At 38.7% G+C, this 27,045-nt stretch overlaps 1 protein-coding gene across 3 annotated transcripts in view; it reads right to left on the reverse strand.

Annotated features, from left to right (window-relative positions):
* Window positions 1–17,265: 17,265 nt before the first annotated feature.
* The window catches only part of LOC124721555 (DDB1- and CUL4-associated factor 7), a 154,151-nt gene continuing 144,371 nt past the window's right edge, over window positions 17,266–27,045 (reverse strand). For all 3 annotated transcript variants that reach the window (XM_047246593.1, XM_047246592.1, XM_047246591.1), the window contains exons 7-9: window positions 25,658–25,809; window positions 20,600–20,717; window positions 17,266–17,846 (exon numbers count right to left, since the gene is read on the reverse strand). In XM_047246593.1, coding sequence (XP_047102549.1) covers window positions 17,671–17,846; window positions 20,600–20,717; window positions 25,658–25,809 — 446 coding nt within the window. In that variant the 3' untranslated portion in view covers window positions 17,266–17,670. The remainder of the gene's footprint in view (window positions 17,847–20,599; window positions 20,718–25,657; window positions 25,810–27,045) is intronic.

A 27,045-nucleotide genomic window follows, 5' to 3' on the forward strand; every position in this document is an offset into this window, starting at 1 on the left:
ACGCAACGAGATCACATGTCCAGGAAACATTTCCTTCACCAATGCCAGTGACTGCCGCGCTGTGTGGGCAGTAGCACCATCTTGCTGGAACCACACGTTCTCTATTTCACCAAAAAGCTCCCTTAGTTGCGGTTGGAGAAAGTCACGGAGCATGGCACAATAGCGTTCACTGTTGACGGTTAAATTCCTGTCATTTTCTTCGAAAAAGTAAGGACCGATCACTCCGGAATTGTAAACAGCACACCATACTGTTACTTTAGGGCTATGAAGTGGTCGTCGATGAAGTTCTTGGGGATTGTGTTCACACCAGTACCTGCAATTTTGGCTGTTCACTGTTCCGGCAAGGTGAAAGTGTGCTTCATCAGAAAAAATCACAATATCGTTGGGACGAATGTTCCGAAGAAGGTCTTGGCACAAACTTACACGGACACCACAGTCTCGTTCACTCAGTTCCTGCGTAGTTACAATTTTGTAAGGATGCATTTTAAGATCTCGATGCAAAATTCTTCTCACACTTCGATCAGATATCCGTAATGCTGCCGCATGCTTTTTAGCGGATCGTCGAGGAGATTGTTGAACTGAAGCTCTAACTGCATCAACATTTCCGGGGCCTATTGCAGTCCGTGGTCGTCCAGGTGGTTTCCTTTTTAATGCGGAACCTGTCTCACGAAAGTTAGCAACCCAAGAATAAATTGTTTTCTTATCGGGAACAGGGTCCCGTCGTCCGAGCGCAAAGCGAACGCGAAAAGCACGTTGAGTATTAATAGGCGATTCGCCATTTTGAATAAAATCTTCCACTACGAAGGCACGATGTTCACCAGACCACGCCATGGCGTACACTGAAAACGGCACGTAGGCAGCTACTTAATGACGCGCCCCCCACCACTCTGCTCCTTCTACTGTCCGCTGCACGTTACTTTGTAATCGGGGAGTTTTTTATGCCGGACCCTGTAGGATCGAAACATATCCTCAATGCCAGCACGCAGACAGTATTTTTTTTGATATATTGGAAGCCAGGGATGAGGTAGTATCTTATCCAGTTCTCTAATGGATAACATTGGTGGAGATTTTATAGTTCATAGTTTTTCTCTGTTGGATGGTATGAAATAATGAGGAGAGAGAAACTGTTTGGGTGACAGACATGAATGAATTCTCAGAGACACAGATCTCCTTCGTGCCCATATGTAATTTGGAGACCCATTGCAGTGCAGTAGCAATATCCTCATTTTCCTTCCAGTTCCTGTATGATGTGAATAATTCCTAATTTTCCTACTCATACAGTGTTTTCTACTACTGCGTGTTGCACGAGAAAGCTTCGTTTGGTGCTGGAATTACACATTGTACATGTTTGGTGGAGCTATGACAACACGTTCCCACTTGCACCAAGTGGTCAAAACATGGTCTTGTCGCATTAATTCAGTTCATCCTGTTTCTCCATGGGATGCAGGTCTTAGACATAGCGCTCTCCAACTTCCGTTCTGTTTGACTTAAATTGGAATGATCACATGGACAAAGATGCAGGGACGGCAGGGCAGGGACTGAGGAACAGTTACAAGATGAAGAGGGACTGTCTGAAAAACCACACAGTAGATTTGGTGTATGGAACCATTAGCAGATAGGTTCGAAAGAGGTGACTCATTTTGAGATATGGGAGTGGTAAGAATATGATTCACCAGCGGCTGTAATCATTAAAAGACGTCTCCAGAGGATCAAATGCAAGTATGTGGTTGAATATATAGACATGATTCCAAATCACAGACAGTATTTCTACCAGAAAGTGCAATACTATCAGCGACTCTTGATGTGCCTATAGAACCAACACAGCCTGTAGAACCAACACTGCTTTTTATGTGGGGTGATGGTAACATAGTTGCTGTGATCAGGATTTTAACAGCACGATCCTCAGGTGAAATGTATGTTGATGGGGGTAAAATCCGTTAGCAGTCTGCTTTAAATGTCGCTTTTCAACAGTGGTCATGAAAAAGAACATCGTCTTCCATCCAGGGATTCCCATTTGAGCTGCCTGGTGAGTAATCTGAATGATGAAAAAAAAGTTTGATGCAATGCAAGGTGGCTCTCATCATCAATTTAATGAATTAGTCTATCAATTTGGTATCAATAAAGTGCCGCCTGGTGGGTGGAAGCCACGGCTAGGGTACCATGCATATCATTCTTGAATTGGAGTGGTAACCAGGCTTTTTCTTTTTCTTTTTCTTTTTTTTTTTTTTTTTTTGCTGTGGTGGTATCTTTTAACAAAATTTCAGTCTCTCATCTCCACAGGGAGAGACTGCCATTTGAATAAAATCAGATGTACTACTAAATTTAAAAGTGATACATAGTATAACACTGATATTTACAACTTATGTGTGCTATTACCTTAATACACTTGGGGTGGTCAAGTTACCAACACCGGGTGTTTGCTCAGCCACCAGCACCATAAGACTTTGTGTAGCTAAGTGCTGCTGATAATAAACATATTTTTAAATTTTGTACAGCTAAAACCTATTAGCAGTAAACTAGAGTAGGCTGTAAATGGCCAAGTTACCAACATTGACATATGAGACGAGGCATTTGGTTACTTCAAGGCAGTTCAAAAGTGAGGAGGTATCCTGTGACAGAGGTAGATTTTAGCCCTCCATCAAGAGCCAAAAATGAGTTTAATATTCTGGTCCTGTGATGCATGACATAACAGATATTAAGCTGATTAGAACAGATTTTTTCTACCTGATGGAAAAGGACTTAGAGGAATTGTAGGCTATGCCATACTGTTACAGGATTTTCACAAGTAACGATACTTTGGTGATGTGAAAACATGAGTATGGCCCGATTTCTTCTTTCTTCCAATACATAACTTGTATAAAAGGGAGAAATCTACATTTCACGTGAGAGATTGGAGGCATACGGTCAACAACATTGCTGTTTGCGATTGGGTAAAGTGGATTTTTTAAACTGGATGTCCTATGTCGGGCTGGATTTAGTTAAAACTACTGTATAAATCCAAGCTGCAGCTGTCTGCATCGCAGTGCACCAAGGCTGGCGGCAGGGGTAGTCACGAGGAGTTGGTACCGGAAGTAATGGATTAGCTCAGCCCGACAGGCAGTTAGGTACGAGGAATGCGCCAACCTGTCTGCTCTTGCCTGCGGCAGTGGGGGCTAGCGAAGTGACCAGAGTGCTGCGTGAGTGGCAATAGAAGCAGTAGTGTGTTTCATGAGAAAATTCAAAATGATGGGTGTTTGTGCTGGACAATTAGTCCACCCATGTAAATAGATAAGTTGACTGTTTGGTGAATCTCTCTCTGACCTGTGAGTGTTCAGTATGGCAGGTGTGGATACCTGGGGATGGGCGTGCAGTGCCAGCATAACCGATAAATATGTGGGTCTCTCCTCGCTACTGCTTGCGAGATGGTGTGGTGACCCTGCTAGCAGCGGATGGTGCATCCACGGCTCCTGGCAGTCGGCAGATGGCACGCTCTTTGCGGTCATGAGTTTATGTGATTGGTTGAATATTTTTCACCTGATACATTTAGTGGAAATGTTGTGGTGGAGGAGGGTGTTGGTGCTCTCAAATGTCGGGGCATACAAGAACTTGGATACATTTAGTGCTACGATCTATCTGTGGTGGAAATTTCATTACTTGATTTACATTATGTTTGTGACTGATACCCAAACATTTGAAATAAGTTTTATTATGAAGAAGGATCATTGTGAGTTGGAGGTGAGTGTTTTAAGTGATCTATTTGTTTCCTGTAAATTGTTATACAATTAATTTGATAGGGTCTTGCAATTGGATTATTTCACTCTATTTCTGATATCAAAATTGGTCAGCTTTCCTTTTGTCTCCAGCAACAGCCACTAGGAACATGGTATTCTGAGGAGTCATGAAAACCTCCGTCTGCATATTTTGAGACGTTGGTTCACTCAGTCATCTAGGTAGTGGCCTCTTGAGAGAAACAGAGACAGAAAGCAAGTATAGAATTTCCCAATCAACAGAATGCTGTTATTTGATGCTTTTTTCGGGTGCTACAAGATCAAAGGAAACAGATATCCAGTCTGAGGTGGGTGGTATTTAGTAATGTGATCTATAATTACAACATTGGGCAGTTCTGCCCTTTGTGGTGGCACCCTGATGATACACAGACATGCAGGTGACCTCAAATGGTGGCTTCTATACCGCACTTCATTCCATTCGTGATCTGTAGATCACTTTTGCAGGGTTTAGCTGTCAGTGCAATGTGACTGCTGTATGTTTCTGGATCTGTACAAAATAGTTTGAAGCTAAAATACTCATAATTTGTACATCTGCACAAAGTGGCGGACAGTGCTCCCACACTAAGAGCAGCAATTAAATTCAGTAAGAACCAATCAGAATGCTCCCTTCACAGGAAGTTGCATGAAATCAGAGAGTCACAAGATATCCTTTGGGGAGGGGAGAGGCACAGGAGTCTCTACAGACTGGTTTGAACAAGACGGGGGCAGGGCAGCGTATCAACAGAAAGTTCTGTGATGTCAGAGAGTCATGTCATGTCCTCTTTGTCTGAGTGTTCAGAGACAAGTCCAAGCAGGCCAGCCTCCACTAGTTTGCTAGTTTGGACAGGTGTGATGCCATCCCCCCCCCCCCCCCCCCCCCCTCACTGTCATTGTGTCTTTAGAAAATCTCCATACCAGCATTTGTAGGACATTGAAAATTCGCTGAAAATTACAGCCACTTTTCTCATCTGTTGGACAGTGCTTAGAATTTTGTTTGTGTGTGTGTGTGTGTGTGTGTGTGTGTTTTTTCACGATCTGTTGTAATTGTTCTGATTTTCCTGTCTATGCTTAGACACTTATGGCTTCGAAAGGCGAGGGGGGGGGGGGGGAAAGTGCCTTAACATCCCTGACTGCAGCAGCAGTAAATATAAACTATGCCTTCTCGAGCACTTCCATGTGCGATCAGAATAAACGAGGCGCCACAATTGTTTAAGTATTCCATACTGCCTTGTCAGCCACAAATTGTTTAAATAAACAGCATTCCATTTGCTGCAGTCAATTTTCTGATGATTTCTTTGAATAAACTATATTCCATACACTGCCTTGTATCCAAAAAACTGTTTAAATAAACAATATTCCACACATTATATAAATTATTTAACCAATATTCCATACCATGCAGACTGTTTCATGCCAAATTCTTTAGATAGGTGAACTATATTCCACACATTGGCCTGTCTATCAGAAATTGTTTTAGCAATATTCCCTATACTTCAATCGACTTCCCACCAAATGGTCAATTAACTGAGTTTTTTCCCCCAGTTTCAGGTGGGTTAGGGGACGGGAAGAGCTGTGGCATTCCCAGAGTGGGAGGAGTTAATTAATTGATGGATTAATTAATTAGTCAATGAAATTGATATCAAAAGTGTGCTTGTACCGGGGAGGGGAGTTCTCAGCATGTGGGTCTGTAGCAGTGTGTGTGTGTGTGTGTGTGTGTGTGTGTGTGTGTGTGTGTGTGTGTTATAAAAGTATAAATACAAATTTCACCACATACAGCACAGACACTTCCAAAGCACTGAAATTCAGATTGTAGTGGGCTTTTGACAGCCAATTATAGCTCACATCACGTGATCACACCAGCCAATGACGGCAGACAAGGCACATGATGTTGTCAGCCAATAGCAACATCACTGTAGTAGTAGTAGTAGTAGTAGCAGTAGTAGTAGTAGCTTTATTCATCCGTAGATCTCTTTTTACAAGGATATAGGATATGTCAAAGTATTTACAAGTTTAGATGAATTTAAAATAGGCTAATTCGTATACATGTATATTTACAGACTTCTAGTTAGAGACAAGTCATTAGATTTACTCCTGGTATACAATACCTTTTTTTACAAATAACTTATTAAATAATGTAATTCCACACTGTTCGCTCATATCTCACTATCAGTCACTGCACACATTATACACACATTGTTTCATAAAACTTCTCACTACACACACACACACACACACACTGGTGATCTCTGGGCCATTTCCTGAGCCACAACTTCCCATTTGCTATCCTGAAAAATTGAGTCAGCATCGCTCCATAATGGGTGAGATGTTGATCTCAGAAAGAGGAAGAGGTTTTAGTAACGTGATATGCATAGCTTCTGGGCAAGTATTTATAGAAAGGAAAAAAGAAGGAAAAAAAACATAAAAGTGAAGGTGTTATGTGGAATGTTGGATGTTTTATAACCATAATTATTATTATTTATTTGTATAACATTTTTTTATCAAACCCCTATTCTGTTTTATCTAATTAATCCTACAATGTATAAAATGTATTGCATAACAGGTACTTTTTTGCTGCCTTTTAAAATAAGTGTATTTTTGCAATTTCTTTAATCTCTTTTGCTAATTTATTGTACAGTTTTATTCCTTGGTAGAAAATGCTGTTTTGAGTTTTATGTTTATTTTTTCTTGGTAAATGTAAGTTGAGTCTAGCTCTCGTTGCATGGTCATGGACAGAGCTGTTTGAGCAATAATTACCAATGTTATTTTTGATGTGTACAACTGATTGGTAAATGTATTCACATGGGGCAGTTAAAATCCCCAGTGTTTTGACAGATCTTTACAATGAACTTTACTAGTATTTTTGGTTATTATTCTTATGGCTCTTTTCTGGAGTTTGAAAATTGTGTTCATATTTTGTGCGTTTGTTCCCCAAAAATGAATGCCATAGCTAAGAATTGAGTGTACATATGAATAATATGTAACTAAAAGACATTGCATGTTACACACTGATGATAGGATTCTAAGGGCATAACATGTTGATGACATTCTGTTTCAAGTACCTTTGTGTGTTCATACCACTTTAACTGAGAATAAATATTCATTCCTAGAAATTTTTCATTAGTTACACAGTCGGTAGATGTGCCATCTACATTTAATTTAACATTGTCATTTTTCCTCTTTAAACCGAAATTCATAGCTTTACTTTTCTTTATGTTCGACGTCACTTTATTGCTTATTGACCAATCATCAACTTCCTCGAGAGTTTCATTTGCTTTCTTGGCAAGGAGTTCTCTTGTTTTCTCAGTGACTATAATATTGCTGTCATCAGCGAAGAGAATTTTTTCACCATGAGTAACACTACTGGGAAAGTCATTGGTGTATATCCGGAACAGTATTGGTCCTAATATGCTATCTTGCGGAACCCATATATTAATGTATTTTGATTCTGATAAGTGTTTTACTGAATGTTTAGATCTATTTGAAGTATGTGTTATCTCTGCTCTTTGTACCCTACCTGTTAGGTATGATTGAAACCAGTCATTAGCTACCCCTCTTATTCCTAATGCTTCTAACTTATTTAATAGAATCGTGTGTTCGAATGTATCAAATGCCTTAGATAGATCCAAAAATATGTCTGTGACACATCCATCTTTATCAAGAGCATCAAGTACAACTTTTGTGAATTCTACTACTGCTGACTCTGTATTTTTGCCACTTCAGAAACTAAACTGTGATTCACTTAAAAGATGGTATTTATTCAGGTAATTCATTAATCTGTCTTTCATACATCCTTCTATTATTTTTGAGAATGCTGACAGCAGGGAAATGGGCCGGTAATTTTCTATGTCTTCTGTATTACCTTTCTTAAGCAAAGGTACAACTCTTGCCTGTTTTAACTGCTCTGGAAATGTCCCTGATGTGAAGGATTCATTTATTATATATGTTAAGGGGCCTTGTATAATCCCTATGCATCGTTTCAGTACACACATTAGTACTTGATCTTAAGTACTTCATCTTTAGTTTTTGAACAGTTTTATTGACTTGATTCTCTGTGGTTGTAAGTAACCTCATTGTATTTAGTGCAATATTATTTACAGGTGTTATATTTGTTTTGGGGAAGTTTTATTGTCACTTCTCTGCAATACTTGAAAAATACTCGTTTACTTAGTTTGCTAAGTGTTGTGGATCATTTATTACCTTAACCCCCTCCCTTAGCAGTATGTTATTCTCCGTTTGTTTGCCTCTTCCCTTTTCCTTTTTTATAACATCCGAGACTGATTTGCTTTTATTCTCTGCTAAGTAGTGTGGACATACAAATATGAAAAGTTAATGGTTTGAATTAATATACATACAGTATAGTTCCAAGAAAAGCTTAGCTATCAGATATAACATTCATCTCTTTTAGCATGTGTTACCCCTTAAGATACATCAAACACAAATGCACCAGCAAAATTTTAAACAATGGCGTAACTGGCTGGTCTTCTAGAACTGAAATTTTTCTAAGTGGCTGGTCTTCAAAGTGTTAAGCTTTGAATGAGAGTCAAATGCTCTGCGATTTATGAAATTCATCGCACGTGCTCACAGGTAACATAATTCACGTTGCATAAAAGGAAATTTATTTTGAGTCACACTTCTCAAACCTCTATTCGCAATATTTTCCCACTACCTGTTAGAAATGTAAACAGTTGTTACATCACGCTCATCGAAAGCAGTTTGTTATTACGAAGTATTGCATAGTCCTTGCCCTGTCAGTAGACACTTGAATGTGTACTGCGTTTTGTTGCTGTAAAAGGAGCATTTTCTTTGCAACTAAAATTTTTCTGGGTTATTCTCTCTTTTCTGTTTTACTGCTGCAGTGTTACTCTGCAATAGCAGGCTACAGTAAAATTCATTGTTAGAGTATCAGTTTTTACCAGTCAAAATACAACAACTTGACTGAAAACTAAAACAATGAAAAATTTGCATAATTCTAAAAAATTCTCGCATTTTTCCTGGATTTCCTGAGCCGTGTACACCCTGTAACAGCCAGAAAGGACACACAGACTTTTATGTGGAAAATCTCTGAGAAAGAATGCAGAGAAAGAGAAAGATATTCCTTGAAGACCCAGGCTTGGAACACCTCACATCTTTGTCCTAAATCTTCCTACAGGTCTCCCATACAATCAAAGGTGTAATGCAACAATTTATGTAGTTTATGAATTGTTCTCTTTCATAATGTGATAGATTTTGTCCTCATAACCCAAAAAGGTGATGTGGTTATCTGTTGTTGATAAGCATTTGAACCTGCACAGTAATCTACCCATAACCCCGATTAAAAAGGCATTCTTTGATCCAGGAGGGGAGAGTTGCCCTAAACAGTTGGAATCAGATGCATCAGCAGCTTGATAGATCACATTTGTAATCAACTTGAACAATTCTTTGATACAGCCAACAGGTCGTACAGCACCTATATGGGGCTGCTCAAGTTTCCATTTATATGACTGTTTCAGGCACTTCTCAGTCTGTGAGATGTATCCAGATTGGGACATAGTCACCTACTTCCCACTGAGCGCTAGTGTAGAGGCACACATTATTTCATCAACAGCAGACAATGCCTCCATAACCGCTTAAGTGTTTATTTTCCTCCTTGTTTAGCAGGCATAAGGCTTTTCATAACATGTAGCTCTCAACAACTTAGGCCCAGGTATTGGTAAAGTCTCCACAGAATACGCATTAAAATCCCAACGTAGGAGGAATGGGTGTGGGAGATGTGCAGCACCTCCTCCTCGTTAATCTGTCTTCATGAAAGTCTTGTAATTTTTCAAAGAAGTGTAATGACAAACATATCAAGGAAGATGAGAGTAAGTATTACTAATTCCTGTAAAGTTTTTGTCAATCAAAAACATCTTGTAACAGTTCAAAGAGAAATGTCACAAACAAAAACATGTTACTTTACACGATACCCATCCAGGGTGTATACGTGGACAAGGAAAAAAAATTCCCGGATTTTTCCCGGTTAAAAATACACTTTCTCCTGGGTGACAGTATATTTTCCCTTACCAATCTTTTGAATGGTTAGGGTTTTATACACGGGCGTACAATTTCCCGACACTTTAGAAAACGAAACTCAGGGAAAAAAAGACACGTTTTGGAAATATCTTTGATGTGCAGCAACATGTACGCTGCGTATTTTCGTATTACGAAAGTATACATTGGAATTCCATCAAACACCACATGTTACTTTCCGAATAATTGAAATCGAGATTTCGATGGGCCTTTGTAAGCCGTTCGTAGCTCATGTCACGTGATCTCGTCAGCCGATGACTGCGGGTATTCAAAGCGTAGGACACGTGATGTAGTCAGCCAACAGCAACATCACTGTTAAGTAGCACCAACACACAAACAGGGAAAGTTAATAGTCTAAATTAATATACATAGTGTTGCAACAAGAAAAGAAAAGCTTTCACATATAATATTGGTCTCAAGCTGCAAGAGAATCTAAGCTTTCGCATATACTGTTGGTCTTTTTTGCGTGTGTTACACTTTAAGATATATCACACAAATGTACCAGTAAAATTTTTAATAATGACGTAAATGTCTGATCTTCAAGGTTCGAAATTCTTCTAAATGGCTCGTCATCAAAGAGCTGATTTTTAAACTAGAGTCAAACGCTCTGTGATTTAATAAATTCATGCTACATTCTTGCACATAGTTCAACTTACGTAAAAGGATACTACTTTGAAAGTAACGCTTTTCAAACCACTATTCGCAGTATTTTCCTGCGACCTGTTAGAAATAGGTTCGTTTCAGCAGTTGCCAGAGAGCGCAGATAACAGGCGACATCGCGCTTTGGTAGCTATCATGACGTAGGAAGCCTGTATGTACGTAAGTGTAAAACATTGAATGATCATACATTATGTCATAAAAGAAACAAGACATCAGAGGATACTGCAAGAGCATCGGAATTTTGTGAACCATATAATTAAATGTGCACATTTAAGGTGCATACTTTAAAGGGCTCATTCGTAAGTCCAGATTCCCAATGAAGTAGACCTCGACTTGATATTAAGCTTTTCAGTGTTGTTTTCGAGATGTAAATTTTCTTGGAGCATCAGTACTGTATTATATCACGTTTGGTTCTTTATTGTGGCATAATGCCATACGTGCTAGAAAATGAAAACGTGCACTTGAAATGCAGCGAACAGTTGAAACTAGCAAGTACTGTGGAATTAAACATTTCGTTTCAAATACATTGACTGCCTCTGCGGAAAAGGTTAACAAAAGTCAAATTTCTTTAGCAAACAGACAAAAAGCACTTCATTGTTCCGCAAGGCAATTAATGCTTGACTGTCAGAAAGGTGGAAATAAAATAAAATATGAAACTAATGACATATTTCAGCCTTCCATAATTATGTGAATGTGCTTTAATTCACTTGATAGCTCCTGGCCACAGATATCCGTTTTGTTTTCATTTGATGTGAGAGTAAACGAAGGGGAAAGAGCAAAATCATTAAATGTAAACACGGGTCACATGAAGACTACCCACTATAACTCAGACTGCTCTGCGCATCAGCCCCGGATCTACGACATTTGCGAACCAAGCCAATACTAAAAAAAAATCGAATTTTCAAAATATGTTCGTCTTGAAGCGCACATCTTTCTTAAAAGTCTGAAACATAAAACATATGTATTCGAGGAAATGTAAGACATCTTATTTGGTCTTAAGTATGCCAAAGTGCAGTGCCACGCCTCTTCATAAAGTATTTTTCTACCGCACGTCCAAACTATATTCAGCAGAGTGGAAATTGAAATGTCCTATGGTGCTTCTCCTGCTCCCAGTCGGCCGGTTTGACAGCCTGCCCCTCTTAAAAAAAAAATCTCGCAGTTAATAACGGATGGGATTATTTTCAATCGAGAGAACAAGAATTCTTCAGAAAATTTGAACTCTTTATTGCCTATTAGTTAATAACTTGCTGCTTTGCGTGACATAAAATTAAATACAGGATATATAAAACCAATACTGGCAAGAGATAAGCAAGAAATTACACATTTCTTCAAACCTTAGCTCCTAGCATTTTTTTACTCTCTAATCATGCTACAGTTTTACATGGCGTGCTTTCCTTTCTGCGAAAGAATCTATTACCTCATCAAAGCTCGTCAAACATTATGCTACATGAAAAATCGAAATGTCGCTATCCAATACTGAAACAGCAGTTAATACAAATAATACCCAAGACTGGTGTGGTTTCTCGATCTGATAACGTCTTTTTTATCACTATCTGCTGGATAAAACAAAATAGGCCTTTCTAATATGGCAGCAGTTTTGTAACGCACCAAATAAACGAGACTGTTTTGGCACAAATGGCCATTTTTATAACACGACAGAATATAATCCACGAAGTACCAATATCAAATGCCTATCAGGCCTACTACAAGCAAAAAGCTTTATGTTAGGAAATAGTTTCACATTTCATTCACACGCACCAGCTTCTCAAGCATGAGATCGAAAAGTAATATTACGAAATTTTTATATAAATTTGGAATCATCTTATTCTTCCATAATCTGTGTGATGTCCCTGTTTCTTCTCTTTCCCTGTTCTAACAATCTTATCATCACCAAATTTCTAGCTATTGCTGCCATTGTCAAAATTTGTTCGCCGATTAACTTCACTAACCCTGCCAGAATCACAGGTTTAGTTAACCCGTGGTTATTTTCCGGTTAGGCGTTATTATGTGTTCAAACAACACGTTTTCCGCGTTACTTCCAGAATAAAACTTACACGGCTGCTAGCCGGGGATTGTACTACTGGTCCTTACTAGTGTAGTGATCTGGCCAAAAATTTTCTGTCAAAATTTCATTTTCTTGGATACACCGAGAAGATAACACGTAATCTTTCTCACCTGTTATTCCTGTCAGTCGTTTATTTCCATTCTGGTAGTCTGAATCTAACGATTTCGCTAGTAATTATAACAATGCTGACATTCGCAAACCCAATCAACCAAATAATCAGACAGCGATTGGCATTCATCCGTTCGGCTTTACTCCCTTCAAGCTCTCCTTTTGTTTGCGGAAAGTTTATTTCTAGATGCGACGAGGATTCTCCTGACAGAGACATCACGTACATTATGCATGCATTCATTCAAAAGTCAATTTATGATTCCTTCAGAAATCAAAATGTGTTCAAAAATGTTCAAAAACCAACAGGGATGCGTTTCAAAATCGTATGAATAATCGATAGACAAAAGTACGCTGTATGCTAGGCGCTTTGTGAAACAAGTTTTTTTCCTCAAGAACATGAATTTGGCGCCCCCTTTCCCCGGTAGCATCTAGCTGTTTTCTGCGACTGCTTGCACAGCCAACAGCCACATTCCTGTGGTCAGAAGCGGGAGAATGTACTACTGAAACATGACTCAACTGCGCATGCGCATGGGCCCGCGCGTAACTGCTAAAACAAATCGAATGTAAATAGTTGCGACTTCACCCTCATTGGAGGCAATTTGTTGTTATGAAGCAATGCCTAGTCTTCCTAAAGCCTTTGACACACTTTCAATTGGCAGACGCTTGCATGAGCACTGTGTGTCGTCGTTGTATATGACGCATTTCCTTTGCAGTTTAAGTTATTTTCGTTTTTTTTCTCTCGTTTATGTTTTATTGTTGAAGTATTATTCTGCAGTGGCGGGATACAGTAATATCCTTTGTTGGAGTATCGGTTCTTACCAGTCAAAATTACAAAAATTTAACTGAAAACTAAAACAATGAAAAATTCCCGGAATTCTAAAAATATCCCGGGTTTTTCCCGGTTTTCTCCCAGATGAAAAAATTCCTGGGTTTTTCCTGGATCTCCCGGTTGTCCCGGGTCGTATACACCCTGCCATCTCACTGGAATATAAAAAAAGGGTTTACTTGCTGCAGTGTGAAAAAGAGGTGATCACATTGTGTGTAAGAAGTACTTTTGGGCCACATTGTGAATTTCTTAAGGAATTGCAAACCTGACAATAAAGAAGAACATGGTAAAGGTGTTCATCTTGCTGGCAAATGAGGTAGACATATACCACTTAACATTACAAGTAGTTGCTATTGGTAATTTCATGAAACTTCCAACATATGACTTACACTGACAAGGATTCATCCCAGAAATACATCACACCACACCTGAATATGTCCATCATGTATAATCTTTATGAATAAGAATGTAAAGGAAGAAAAAAAAAATATTCCATCATCTTTGTGTGTATTCCTGCATACTTCAATTATTCAGTACAATCTTCATTTCCATCACCCAGCGAGAGATATTTGTCTGTGATATAAAATGCCCTGACAAAATAATTCCATGCCACAACGAGCATAAAATGAAGAACTGGAAAGTTAGCATGATAACCAGATGAAGCAAGTAGAGATAGCAAAGGAGGCAAAGTCAAGAGATGTCTAGGAAGTAAAATCATGTAATGGTACTTTGCAAGTACTGGTGTTTGAGTCGCAGAAATCAAGTAATGGTACTTTGAAAGTATTGGTGTTTGAGTTGCAGAACATTTCACCTACTTCAGTGCTAACAGGTTTAGTTTGTTATAAGTTAACACTCATACTGAAGTTTCAAATATGGGACATGTGTGGTTGGGATGGAGCTGGGGCATCCACTGGTTGCAAATATGATCTAATAACTTGGAGGTGATCAACCAAATATTTTATGTTCCTGGTAATAGAAAAGTTTCATCACCAACATACAGAGTATTTGAGGAAGATTCGTCAGATTTCACAGGACTATACCTTCTACACAACTGAGGATAGAAACAAGTGAAGGATTTTAACTTATGTACTGAAACTGAAAGTTTATCTAGACCCCCAGTTGTCAGGTTGCTAGTTCATGTGGACACTGGTAAGGGCCTTCTAGATGTAGCTAGTTCACTCGCTTGCTCGTTCATTACCCAATACGCATTGAGTTGAGATGGTGATAACATAGCAACTAAAGGTGTTTTTCATTATAAGTTTCAATAGGTGCAGTTCAGTTCCAACTGTGCAGCATGATTTTCGTGAAAAGTATCACACCTCAAGGTATTTGATGTTGCTAATGATGTTAAAGATCTGACTTTTTTCACAATTGTGAGAGTATGTCAAAAATTTCCTTTTCAACAGGACAAAGCAATGCTGCATTGGCACCTGCATGTAAGAGTATTTCTGAACAACGAGGTTCCTCATGACTGATTGACCATCAGGGTCATATGGATCTCTCATTGCACCAGAGGCCTCTCACAATTATCTGATCTCATGAAACATGATATGTTTTTTGGTGGTTTGTAGAAGACTGCATGTATGTGCATGCTGGTAAAAGATATACCCTTGTACAATTGAATCACTCGTTTTGAATACTCCATTCTCGTGACTGGATGTAATATCGTAAATAATGGAGAAGATACTAAACTTCACGGTTAACAGAATGAGTATCACAAACTGAAAAGGTAAATTTGTTGGTCTCAGCTTCAAAATAATAATCCAAAGCACCTTTTCATTGCATATGACTGAAGAAGTCTTCCTTGATAAACAATATTTCAAAAATCTGGTGGATAGACAGACCATCAAGCTCTTCAATTGGAATTCTAAGAACTTAAACTTCTGCGTAAGATAATGGTGTAGATTCCAGTTGGAGAGCTTTATGGTCTTTCTATCCCCCAGACTTCTGAATGTTATGTCTATGAAAGGAGTGTTCTTCAGAATTTTATTCAGTGAATCACCAATACAGAACTCTATAGTGACCATGACTATCAGTTTATACAACTGATTTCTTGTTTCACACAAATTGTATTGTGATTCAGAAAAGGGTCACTGTAACTATTACATTTTTCATTGCTTCAGTTAATAATAAAATATGTCCAGTCACTGATGTTCTTGGCTTCAGTGTGCTTTGTTTACAATTTATTGAACAAATTTCATAGAACAGACTGTTCACACTATTAATTAACCCTGTTGGTTGGTTGTTTTGGGGAAGGAGACCAGACAGCGAGGTCATCGATCTCATTGGATTAGGAAAGGATGGGGAAGGAAGTCGGCCGTGCCCTTCGAAAGGAACCATCCCTGCATTTGCCTGGAGCGATTTAGGGAAATCACGGAAAACCTAAATCAGGATGGCCGGACGCAGGATTGAACCGTCGTCCTCCCGAATGCGAGTCCAAATTAACCCTGTCTGGAGCATTCCAGTTAGGTAATTTCAGAAGGCTGCTGGTACAGAATACAACTGTACCAGGCAAAAAATGTTGTTCAATTACAACAACATTCTGGCACACACCTATCAGCACTGGAATTCAGTACTTACAGGAACATCTGTTTGCACACTGAAAATTTCAACAGAGGTGGTGGGTTTTCCTTCAGCATGGCATGTAACAGGTTACTGGCAGTGGAAGAGCAACTGGCATGAAAATATAAACAGTACAATGATGACATCAGTGACCTTGGTCTGACCTGGCAGAGCCACAGGCAACATCAGACTGTCCATAGTACCAACATCATGAAATGTTTACAATGGGCTTCTGGAGAACACGCAACAGTGCTAGGGGGATCTGCAAATGCAAGAAAGTTTATAGGGTATGATCCGACAGTCAGAATCTCTCTCTTAATAGCGAAGTCAGAGGTAACCATCTTTGATACTTTTGGTATTCCCGCCATACAGTGATCTTAAACATGAAACTTTTCACACACCACTGAGGGTGTCAGCAGGGCGAGACTCCAGAAGCAACTATTGTCGCTGCTGTCATCACATCTGACAGGCAACATTCCTGATGGTGGTCTTTATACAAAGGTGCCAGTTTTTCAGCATACGCCAAGTGCTACAGCTACATGTTATACTAGATACCAAATACTAGCTACATACTAACTTCCTGTGGAAATGCTCTTTGATTGTTCATCTGTAACTTTGGTGTTTGAATTTATTTGGGAAGTTCCAACAGAAGGTTTCTCTTTAGCCACTGGTGATTGCCCTGTACTGTTTGGGGTTATCACTGTTCGTCTCTGCGTCTACTCCTCTGGATCTGCTACCGTGCTATATTAATACGCTTGTGTTACTTCCAATGCAACAGAAAGTTTGAATTTTAATTTTAACTTGATATAGTGTATGTACTGAAGACTTTACATTAAAATTAATCACGGTTTTTCACTAATAACAAGCATTTACAATTGAGAACCATAAAATACATATTTCTGGGTACCACATGTTACGAAACTGATAATAGATTTCTTCCATTTAGAATGTGTGTGTTTCACATTCACATAAAATGTTAACCAGTTTATGTTCAAGTTTTGACCACTGTTCTGCAGTTGTGTTAAGATTGACTGAAATTGTTTTAAAGTAGTAGTGTCTTTCAAAGTAACGTTTTTACTATAATTATTTTCCAAGCACTATCACTAATTCAATATCAAGGAGCTGTTTTCAACTTAAGGCAATCATTTAGTAAATGAGCCTGAAATGTTAATGGTCATGTATATTCTGTTACAAACACACTTAAACATATATCTTTATGTTGAAGTGTCAAGATACAAAAAACAAAGAACTCATTTTGATTCATAAATATTTTAATTACATTATTCTTTACATCAGTTTTCAAAACTATATCAGTGTACGAAGACGCTCATGGGGGAAAAAACCTCTTCCCTTTTGGGTACAAATTTTTTTAAGTAGTCTGCCTCAGTAATGCTAACATTGTCCCCAATGATATCAAAAGAATCACAGGAATGTACTACTACCATGGGTAATATTCTCTAATAAAATTCATTAAATACAAAAAATAAGCAATATACCCAATTCGCAACAAACTGAAATTTCACTTTGTTTAATACTCTTACCTAAAAAGACATCATACATACGTACATACATACATACACAAAGTATTGTACTTAAAATTACAAAAACTTCTACATGATAAATTTTATGGAAAAAGAAATTTTGGCTGAAGCAAAAAGTCAAACTCTTAATATTTCCAGTGCACGATTGTAACATATCGCAATCCAATCTGGCTGTGTAGCACCCCATTGAATCTGGTTGATTTCACCTTCTGCTGCTGTGTATGCTAGAATTGGATCCTCTATTGCTCGTGGCATTTGTTGAATGTCCCATATGAGAGCTTGATGGTCATCACCTGAAATTACAATACTGTCTAATTTGTGTAATAATAACCAATTAGTTAATTTTCAGTATGAGGTAGGATAACAATACACATTTTTGTAGGTTATTTACATTTTTAAACAAATACTCAACAAGAAATACATTTCAGGAATGGAACTAATTCTTGTAAGCAATTATTGACTACTTTGAGTTCGTTAATCCTAGTCATGGCCTAAAGCTGCTAATTCTCTACTTCAATGATACAATGTTAGACACTGCTGTTATTTGTAATTTAGTAAACCATTTCTTATCAATGATTTTTCACTGTAGTATTTCTGAAAGCTGTACTCATCTTTCAAAAAATGCAGCCCTTCTCTAAATGACACATTAGATCTCAAATGATTATTGACCAAATCTTGTAGGTTAGAGAAATGAAAAACAAAGCACAACATAATGCTAATAGTTGAAGTCAATAAAAGTATTCCTTCTTAATGAATGCCATACCCAACACTTGGGTGACAACTAAAAACATTACTCTCCACGACAATAAATGATAATACATGCACAAAACATTTTCCCCCTTCCTTTTCCTTCAGCAATATTTATTGGTGTCAGTATTATTAGCTCCTGATTTTAAAGCTAAACAGCTTCACCTTGCAGTGCCTTTAAGAACACATGAATGAACTGTAAAAATTGTGCTGTCTCATATAAACATGGGTTATACAATTACAATGTGCACTTCCAAACATTGTAAATGTAGCTCAGGAGTGTATAACCTGGATTTATATTAGGGAACAAATTTTGAAGATCTTGGCTGACTCTTATGTCCTGTCGAGGTGCCTGAAGATGAAAATATCTAGCTCTGACTCTGTAGAATGTAAAAATAACCCCAAAAAAAGACTGCTGAAGAAAAAAAAGAACTTTTGACATTACTGAATGCCTGATGTCCCACCAACATGCATTCAGTTTCCTGTATGAATGTATATATTTTCCAGTATGAATTTCAGGAAACAGACTAGGTGCATTCAGTAAACACAGTAGAATCCATAGTTCACTTTCAAAGAACTCTCACTAATGTACTTTAAATCAAATCTAAAGTTTTCTATGTCATTAGTTTCATCTTCTGGACTCAAAGAGAAAATGAAGATTAAAATGGGGGGTGGGGGGGTGGGGGGGGGGGGGGGGGGGTGGTGGTATACCAAGACCATTGGCAAGTAGGACATACTGTGTGACATAACAGATTAAATATAAATACAATGAAATAGTAAACAGACAGATGCTGGAGGACAATATTATTCCACAAGTAAAAGCCAAATACTACATACAAAAAACTGCAACCACAAAAATAATCTATGGTAGATACAAAGTTCTGAAGCAATGCAGACCAACACAAAAAATGAGGAGGACAGGGAGTTTTCTGGTGACAAAGAGGAAGAGAAATGAGTATGAATAACAGATGGCATGTTCAAAACTAGAGAAGACTAAGGATGAAGAATCTTATCTCTGGAATTTACAGGCAAGACAACAGAAACCCAACAATAATAATCATTTTATACATTCCTGTAGATTTACACATGCTTATGATTGTGTGGGTGTTATAAATTATTTTGAGTCCCTGATCCCAATGTACCACATAATTTGAAGTAAGTAATGGAGGTCTACACTTTTGTACCTGTATAATGTTGCTAGCCAAGTTCAGCTATGGCAATGAGTTATCTCTACCACCACACAGAACTACAGATGTTTCACTTCGGCCATTAAACCATGTAGTCTTCCACATAGAATGTTGCAAACTAGTTTGATAAACTTTGCTGAAAGCATTATGCAGCATTCTGTGGGAGCATGAGAACATGCCACTGCCCACTGTCCACCAGCATCAAACAGTAGCCAAGTGTAAATCCAATTAACCAGTCCACAGAGCATGGTGCTCATCATTATACAGGTATTTTAAAAGTTGGTTTCTATCGGATGTCACTTGGATTACACTCCCCAATACCAGCTCCCATTGGAATGGGCAAAATACAGCACACACACTATGGTTTTGCAAATCTCCATGCATAAAGCTGCGCTACTACTTATTTGACTGATTCTGCTCCCTTTAAATCCCATCTCTACTCCTCAATCAATCTTTTGCATTGCATACCTGTGTATTGCTTTAGATTTCCTCCATCTCTCAAACACTGTATTTGCATTCATCTACATGTATTTTAAAGTAATTTGGTATTTATTAACAATTTTTCTTATTTCAATGCCCCTTTCCCCCATCTGCTCGTTGTTCACTAAGTTAGTTTCCATTCTCTTGTCCCCCCCCCCCCCCCCTTCTTATGTGTCAGAAACTCTTTGCTCATTCATCTCTGATTTTATCCTTTTTTTTCTTTTTTTGCTCCTTATCACACTTCCCAACAATCCTTCCCTTTTTTGCCACTGTTCTGCCATAAACAGTCAGACAAATGTCGTGCAGCATTAGACAGTTTTCAACTTGCTTCCCTGCAGGGAAATGAGAATACAGAAATCTACCAAAGAGTCACACATTTTACCACTCAGAATTTCAATCCAAAGTTCTTCACTTTTTCTTAGAACAACTAATAGCCAGAAATAGTTACAATTACCCTGTATCATAAATTTTGATTCATTAATGGACTTTTAGACACACAATTTTTCAACAAACAGGAGATATATAGCAGTTTTAAAGTAGGCGGGTGCTTACTATTAAAAGCACTAATTTGTTTAAAAGCACTGAAGACAGTAGAATGAATAAGCCTCCGTACAGTAATTCTTTTCTATTACCTGCTGTACATATGTGGCATGATGAATGTGGTGCCCACGCAATTCCATTGACACACGCTCTATGGTTATTTAGTCTTGCAACAGGTGTACACGGAACTCTGACATCTAAAATAATCACCTGCCAAACATATGAATTTATCAGTAGTTGTTATACATACATAAATAAATATCTGAAAGAAGGAGTCAGGTATGGACATCTTAGATATGTAAAGCAAATTTGTCATCAACCCAATTATTTGTTTGAACAACACAATGTAGAGGTTACTAACAGCCACACTATTTAGTACCTTAAAAGCATATAAACAACAACAACAACAATAAATATAATGCAGGTGATATGTCTTTCAGACCATTTTTTTCTGACCTAAACAACACAAGAGAGGGGAATATTGGAAGAAGTAATGAAATACATATTAACAGATCTATTAAAGAAATTAATGCTATCCATAGCTATGCTGACCAGAGGTGGTGATGTTTTGTACAGAATGGCACCCCAAATCATAATGAAAAGTGTGGAGCCTATATGACAATGACAATTTGTCATGGTTTAATCAGGCAATGGAAAACCCAGGATGGAATAATGACAATATTATGAAAAGGATACATTGCTACTCGCCATACAGTGGAGATGTTGAGTCACAGACAGGCACAACAAAAAGACTACTAAACATTTAAGCTTTCGGCCAGAAAGCCTTTTTCGAAAACATGCATCTCTCTCTCTCTCTCTCTCTCTCTCTCTCTCTCTCTCTCTCTCTCTCTCTCTCTCTCTCTCACACACACACACACACACACACACACACACAAAACAAGAACTTGTCTCTGGCTGCCAGTGGCCAGAGGCAGTGGTCGTGTGTGTGTGTGTGTGTCTATTTATTTTAGAAGTTGGTCTTCTGGGCAAAAGCTTATGTGTTCAGTAGTCTCTCTTGTGCCTGTCTGCCATAGTTTTGTCAAGGTTTGTTCTCCACAAAGCCTACCCACACGAATACAGCCATTATGATACTATATGCAGATCTGGGACTTTTCTGAACAGACAATGTGGTGCCACTCCTGTGCCCAGTGTTGTAGGCAACACCACAATGGCATGCTTTTTCTGCAAAAGTCAAGGGAAGCTGCAAAAGGTTGCTGTGCTGACCGTCCAAGATGCTCCAGATGTCATCACGTCACCTGTGTGGGTGCTTGTCTTGCTGCAAAGGAGCCCATTTCCTGATTCAAGGTACATTATTCCTCTGCATGCCCAAAAGAACAATGTAAGGATGCTCTAGGGCATTAGCTGGGCGAGTGCCATTGAGATCCTGCACAGTGCTGATTGCGGCCTTCCTAAACTGATAAATTTCATATTTGCACAGCAGTCATGGAACCCCGACCAACCTGAGTTGCAATATTGCTGAACAATAAACTGCAGTCTCGATAGGCTATGATCCTTTCACACTCAAATTCACATCTCTCCTCCTCACACAAGGCATTACCTGATCATCTCATGAACAACCGACATTTAAACAGAGATTCTGAATGAAAAACTCACTACATAAACTTTCCTCATAATTAGAATATAGATCACTTTACTCCTATGTATAGTATATGTATCTAAGCATGCAGTCCACTTCACGCCAATTTCAAATTAGTTGCATTCTGTCTTCATAGCGTTGCAATATCAACCCTTTGATGACTATGTTTTTATACACATTGTGGGGTGCCGGGGATATGGAGTGGTGTCTCATGCGGCGTTGGTCTTCCTCCCTTTGCAGATTCTGTGGGAATGCTGTATCTCTCAAGCAACTGTTTCATGAGCGCCAAGCAAAAGTCTAGTACTTGTGGTTTTTTACCAGCTTTCATTTGGTAAAGAACATACGTGTTCAGTACAGACAAGTCCAAGAGGTGAAATAAAAACTTTCTATATCACTTGACTGACTTTGATGTGCACTCACTAGAGCGAATCTGCATGACAGTTTTATCCATTGCTCCCATCTTCTGGCTACACACTGAGGTGACAAAAGTCACCAGACAGTGATATCCACATATACAGATGGTGGTACTACCGCATACTTAAGGTATAAAAGGGCAGTGCATCGGCAGAGCTGACATTTGCATTCAGTTGATTCATGTGAGAAGGTTTCCAACACGATTATGGGCACACGATGGGAATTAACAGACTTTGAACATCGAATAGTAGTTAGAGCTAGACGCAGAGGACATTCCATTTCAGAAATCGTTAGGAAATTTAATATTCCGAGATCCTCAGTGTCAAGTGTGTGCCCAGAATACCACATCTCAGCCATTACCTCCCACCAAGGGCAATGTAAATGCCTTCATTTAATGATCGAGAGCAGTGGCATTTGCGCAGAGTTGTCAGCGCTAACAGACAAGCAACACTGAACAAAATAACAGAAGCAATCAATGTGGGACATACGACAACTGTATCCGTTAGGGAAGTGTGCCAAAATTTGGCCTTAATGGGCTACGGCAGCACACAATTGACGCAAGTGTCTTTGCTAACAGCATGAAGTCACCTGCAGTGTTTCTCCTGGGCTTGTGACTATATCAGTTGGACCCTAGACAACTGAGGTCTAGTCAGATGGGACCTGATTTCAGTTGCTACAGAGTCGATGGTAGGGTTCAAGTGTGGTGCAGACCCCACAAAGCCTTGAACCCAAGTTGCCAACAAGGGCTGAGTTATCCCAGCATGGACTGGGTCCTGGTTATGTTCAGCTACTTGGACACCATTTGCAGCCATTCGTGGATTGACAATGTGCCATATCACCAGCCCACAATTGTTCATGATTGGTTTGAACAACATTCTGGACAATTTGAGCAAATGATCTAGCCACCCATATCGTCTAAAATGAAAACCATCGAACGTTTAGGGGATGTAACCGAGAGGTCAGTTCGTACACAAAATCCTGTACTGGTAACACCTCCACAATTACAGACAGTAGAGGCAGCACGGCTCAACATTTCTGCAGGGGACTTCCGATGACTTGCCAAGTCTATGCCACATCGAGCTGCTGCACTACACCATCACCTCAATGTATACAGTACTTTGTTTCTTGATTTTTCTTTACTGTTTCTCTGTTGTTGCTCTTCCTGTATCAACAACCGTGTCTGTGTGAATTGGTGAAAACACATGCACTTCTCCCTTGTCCATAAACTTTCCTGTCCACATACAACCAGTACGGCTTGATGTAATTTGGCCTTCCTTTAGTTTTGAAGGCAAATCTGTTGGCACCCCTTTCCTTTTTGGCCTAACTGTCACAGAGGCATCAGTTCTATTCTTGTATTTTTGGCCTAACTGTCACACAGGCATCAGTTCTATTCTTGTATAGAAAGACAAACACATTAGGGCTTGCATATCAATAATCACAAAAAATAATAATACCTATGTTGAAGCAAGGCTTCAACAAAGTGGTTACAACAGTGCCAGAAACACAAAGGCCACAATTAACTTCCATTTCTGTTCCTCTACCTGTGTACACACTAATGCCTAAAATAAATCTAGTTTCAACATTGCACATTATAAACAGTTTTATTCTACATGTGTCCTTTTGCTTGGTATATACTGATAGATTTGTTTTCAAACTTTCCACAACATTAGAGACTCACCAATGCACAAATCTCTGCATGAATTTAGAACTGACTTGAATTTCACTTTTTAAAAAATTCACAGTATACTTTATTTTATAAAGCCTTTTTGTTCTCTCAGCAACTCCCAAAATGCCTGCATCACTAAAACATAAAATTCAAAGAACTGTCAGAAATCATTTTCTAAGCATTACTTTCGAAAATAAGGGTGTTTAGTCTGTAGACCAATAGTTCTTCAGTCTATTCTTTTTTTTTTTTCATAAGGCATCTGCATGCAGACTGTTAAAAACTTACACATCTCATCTACACTTTTATCTGTCTATTCTACTCCCCTGGTAGGGCATTGACATTGTTCAGTCACTACTTTGTGAAAGCTTTTAGTTTCACTGGCAGTGTATCAAATCAACTGTCTGTCAAGTATAAGATCAAAACATTCACTTTCATTATGCTCCTCTTTTGGTGCACAACAAGGATTCACTCCAGAATTATCTTTACAGAAAGCATACTTCTGAGTGTAAATATGCCATCTGTATTCAATATTTCCCTTCCGTTTCATTCTCTCCTGTGAGGGGCCCAGAGTTCATGAGTAATTTCAATGTCACTCCATACATCTTCACTTTCTCTTGGTAATATTTCGCAATTTTTGTCCATCTTTAAAATCACTAACAGATTCTGCAGCTCAGTCTTCATTTACAAATACTTCTCTAATTTTCTTTTCACTCGAACATGAAACATCATTCTCACCAAACACGAAAACACAAGTGCAAGTACCAATGTAGTTCCCATAGATCGAATTTATACAAAGTCTCCTGAAAATGCAAGTAGTTCCACACGTTCGCAACAGGTGGCAGTCACTGAAGGGAGCAATCACCCAATAAAGTGTCATGTACAGCATGATAGAAAAGCCGGATGTATATCTACGGTTGTGGGCTGGCACGACAATATGACTACCACCGTACCGTTATGGTTGATGTCCAAAAAGTGTTAAGAGGCAGTAGAGAACTTTTAATACCACCTGAGGCATTTGATGGAATCTCATTTGTTGGCACATTAGACCTCAATCAAGATTAAGATGCCGAAGTATACGTTACTGTATTCTACCTGCACTATCTAAGTATTCTTCACTATCAAACTAAAGCTTCATTCTGTCATTACTTATGTCTTCCACATACATTACTTACATCCTCCACAAGACTCAAAGTCTTCCACAACATGAAGACCACACGGGGATTAATTTCTAAATGACATCCTTCACTTGCTAGTGCAGAGTAAACTTGAGAACTTTGAAAGACTGGTGGTGGCGTAATGTTCTGAGATGCTTTACATGACATATTCAGACTACTCAAATAACCAAACTGCTGCTTGCAAAAGGCAGTCAAAGGCATAAAATTAGTTGAAGAATGATATATTGCACTATTTTTTTCTGTATACGCAGAAATAAACAGTTCAAGATTTCTTATAGTTGTCTACCAGAAAAAATACCTCACAGGCATCCATTGCAACTGTTGCTAAGTAATTGGGATCCTGTTTGTTCCATGCCAGGCGAAGGAGTGGTGTATGTTGAGGATCTTCATATATTATGGTAGAATGTTCTAAATGACGCAAATCGAACATCCTCACAGAACCGTCAGCCCCTGAAACATATATTCATGTTAGTGACATTTCATGTTATGCACAACAAAATATTTCTGTCCCTTTAAGGAAATCAATGCAAGGGAACTTAGGAATATATATTATTTGTATTTTGTTTTGGCTGAAATTTAATGCTGTACTGAACATGAAATCAGTCATCAGAGATACCAAGCTGTTTCAGCTCACATACCAGCTGGCAGGCAGGTGGACAGGGGTGGGCGCAGGCACAGGTAGGGAAATAGCCAGCTGTCAGGCCGTAGCCTACACGATGCTACTGCACAGGAAGAACACATGCACACTGGGATGGATATGCACCTCATGCATGCAGATAATGCACATGATTAGGCCACCCTGTGCATAGCCTATACTAACTGCAACTACCTGTAGGTGAGCTGAGAGGCAACTGAGTGTGTTTACACCTATGGGGCAGTATTGAAACAGCCCGAGATTCACATACATTCAAATTTGATATGGAACTGATGTGATAATGGTCATGCACTAGGAAATACCCTAGAAACCTACACCTGGAGAGTGAGTCCGGGGGAGGGGGAGGGGGAAGAGGGAAGGGGGTAGAGAGGTAGAGAGAGAGAGAGAGAGAGAGAGAGAGAGAGAGAGAGACGTATGACATCCCGTATCTTCTCTTGGATCCCTCTTCAAGTTTTACTTCTGCATATTTCAATAAATGTGGGAAATTTCTTGGTTCAAAAGACCAGTGCTATTTATTATAACTAGTGGATGACCTATTATTTTACTGATTTGATGACCCCAGTGGTCACAAACTTTTTTAATGAGTATATATTTCGTAAGTTCAGTATAAAATGTTTCTAAATTTTGTACTCAAACTTTCGAGTCATGTCCAATGGGATTTACTTCATAATATTGTTAATTTGCTACAGTGACACTACATCCATAAAAAATCACTGAAGCAATGTGATATTTGAGCATGATTTACAATAGAATCATCTTCAAGTTCAATAATAGAAGTTTAAAGGCTACAGACTTTATGAGCTAATTCAAGGAAGGACAAATGAGGTTTAATTTCCTTGTCAAGAAGTCATAAGAGATGGAACTCAAGCTTGGAATGGGGAAGAAAATCAGCTGTGCACTTTCGAAGGGCCCATCCTGATTTCGGGGAAATAAAGAAAACCTAAATCAAGATGGCCAGATGGAAATTTGAGTCACTGTCCTCTCAAACACAAATTCAATATCTTACCAGTTTTCAACTTTGCTCGGTATTG

Source organism: Schistocerca piceifrons, chromosome X (genome assembly GCF_021461385.2).
Source record: "Schistocerca piceifrons isolate TAMUIC-IGC-003096 chromosome X, iqSchPice1.1, whole genome shotgun sequence".
Classification (NCBI taxonomy): Eukaryota; Metazoa; Arthropoda; class Insecta; order Orthoptera; family Acrididae; genus Schistocerca; species Schistocerca piceifrons.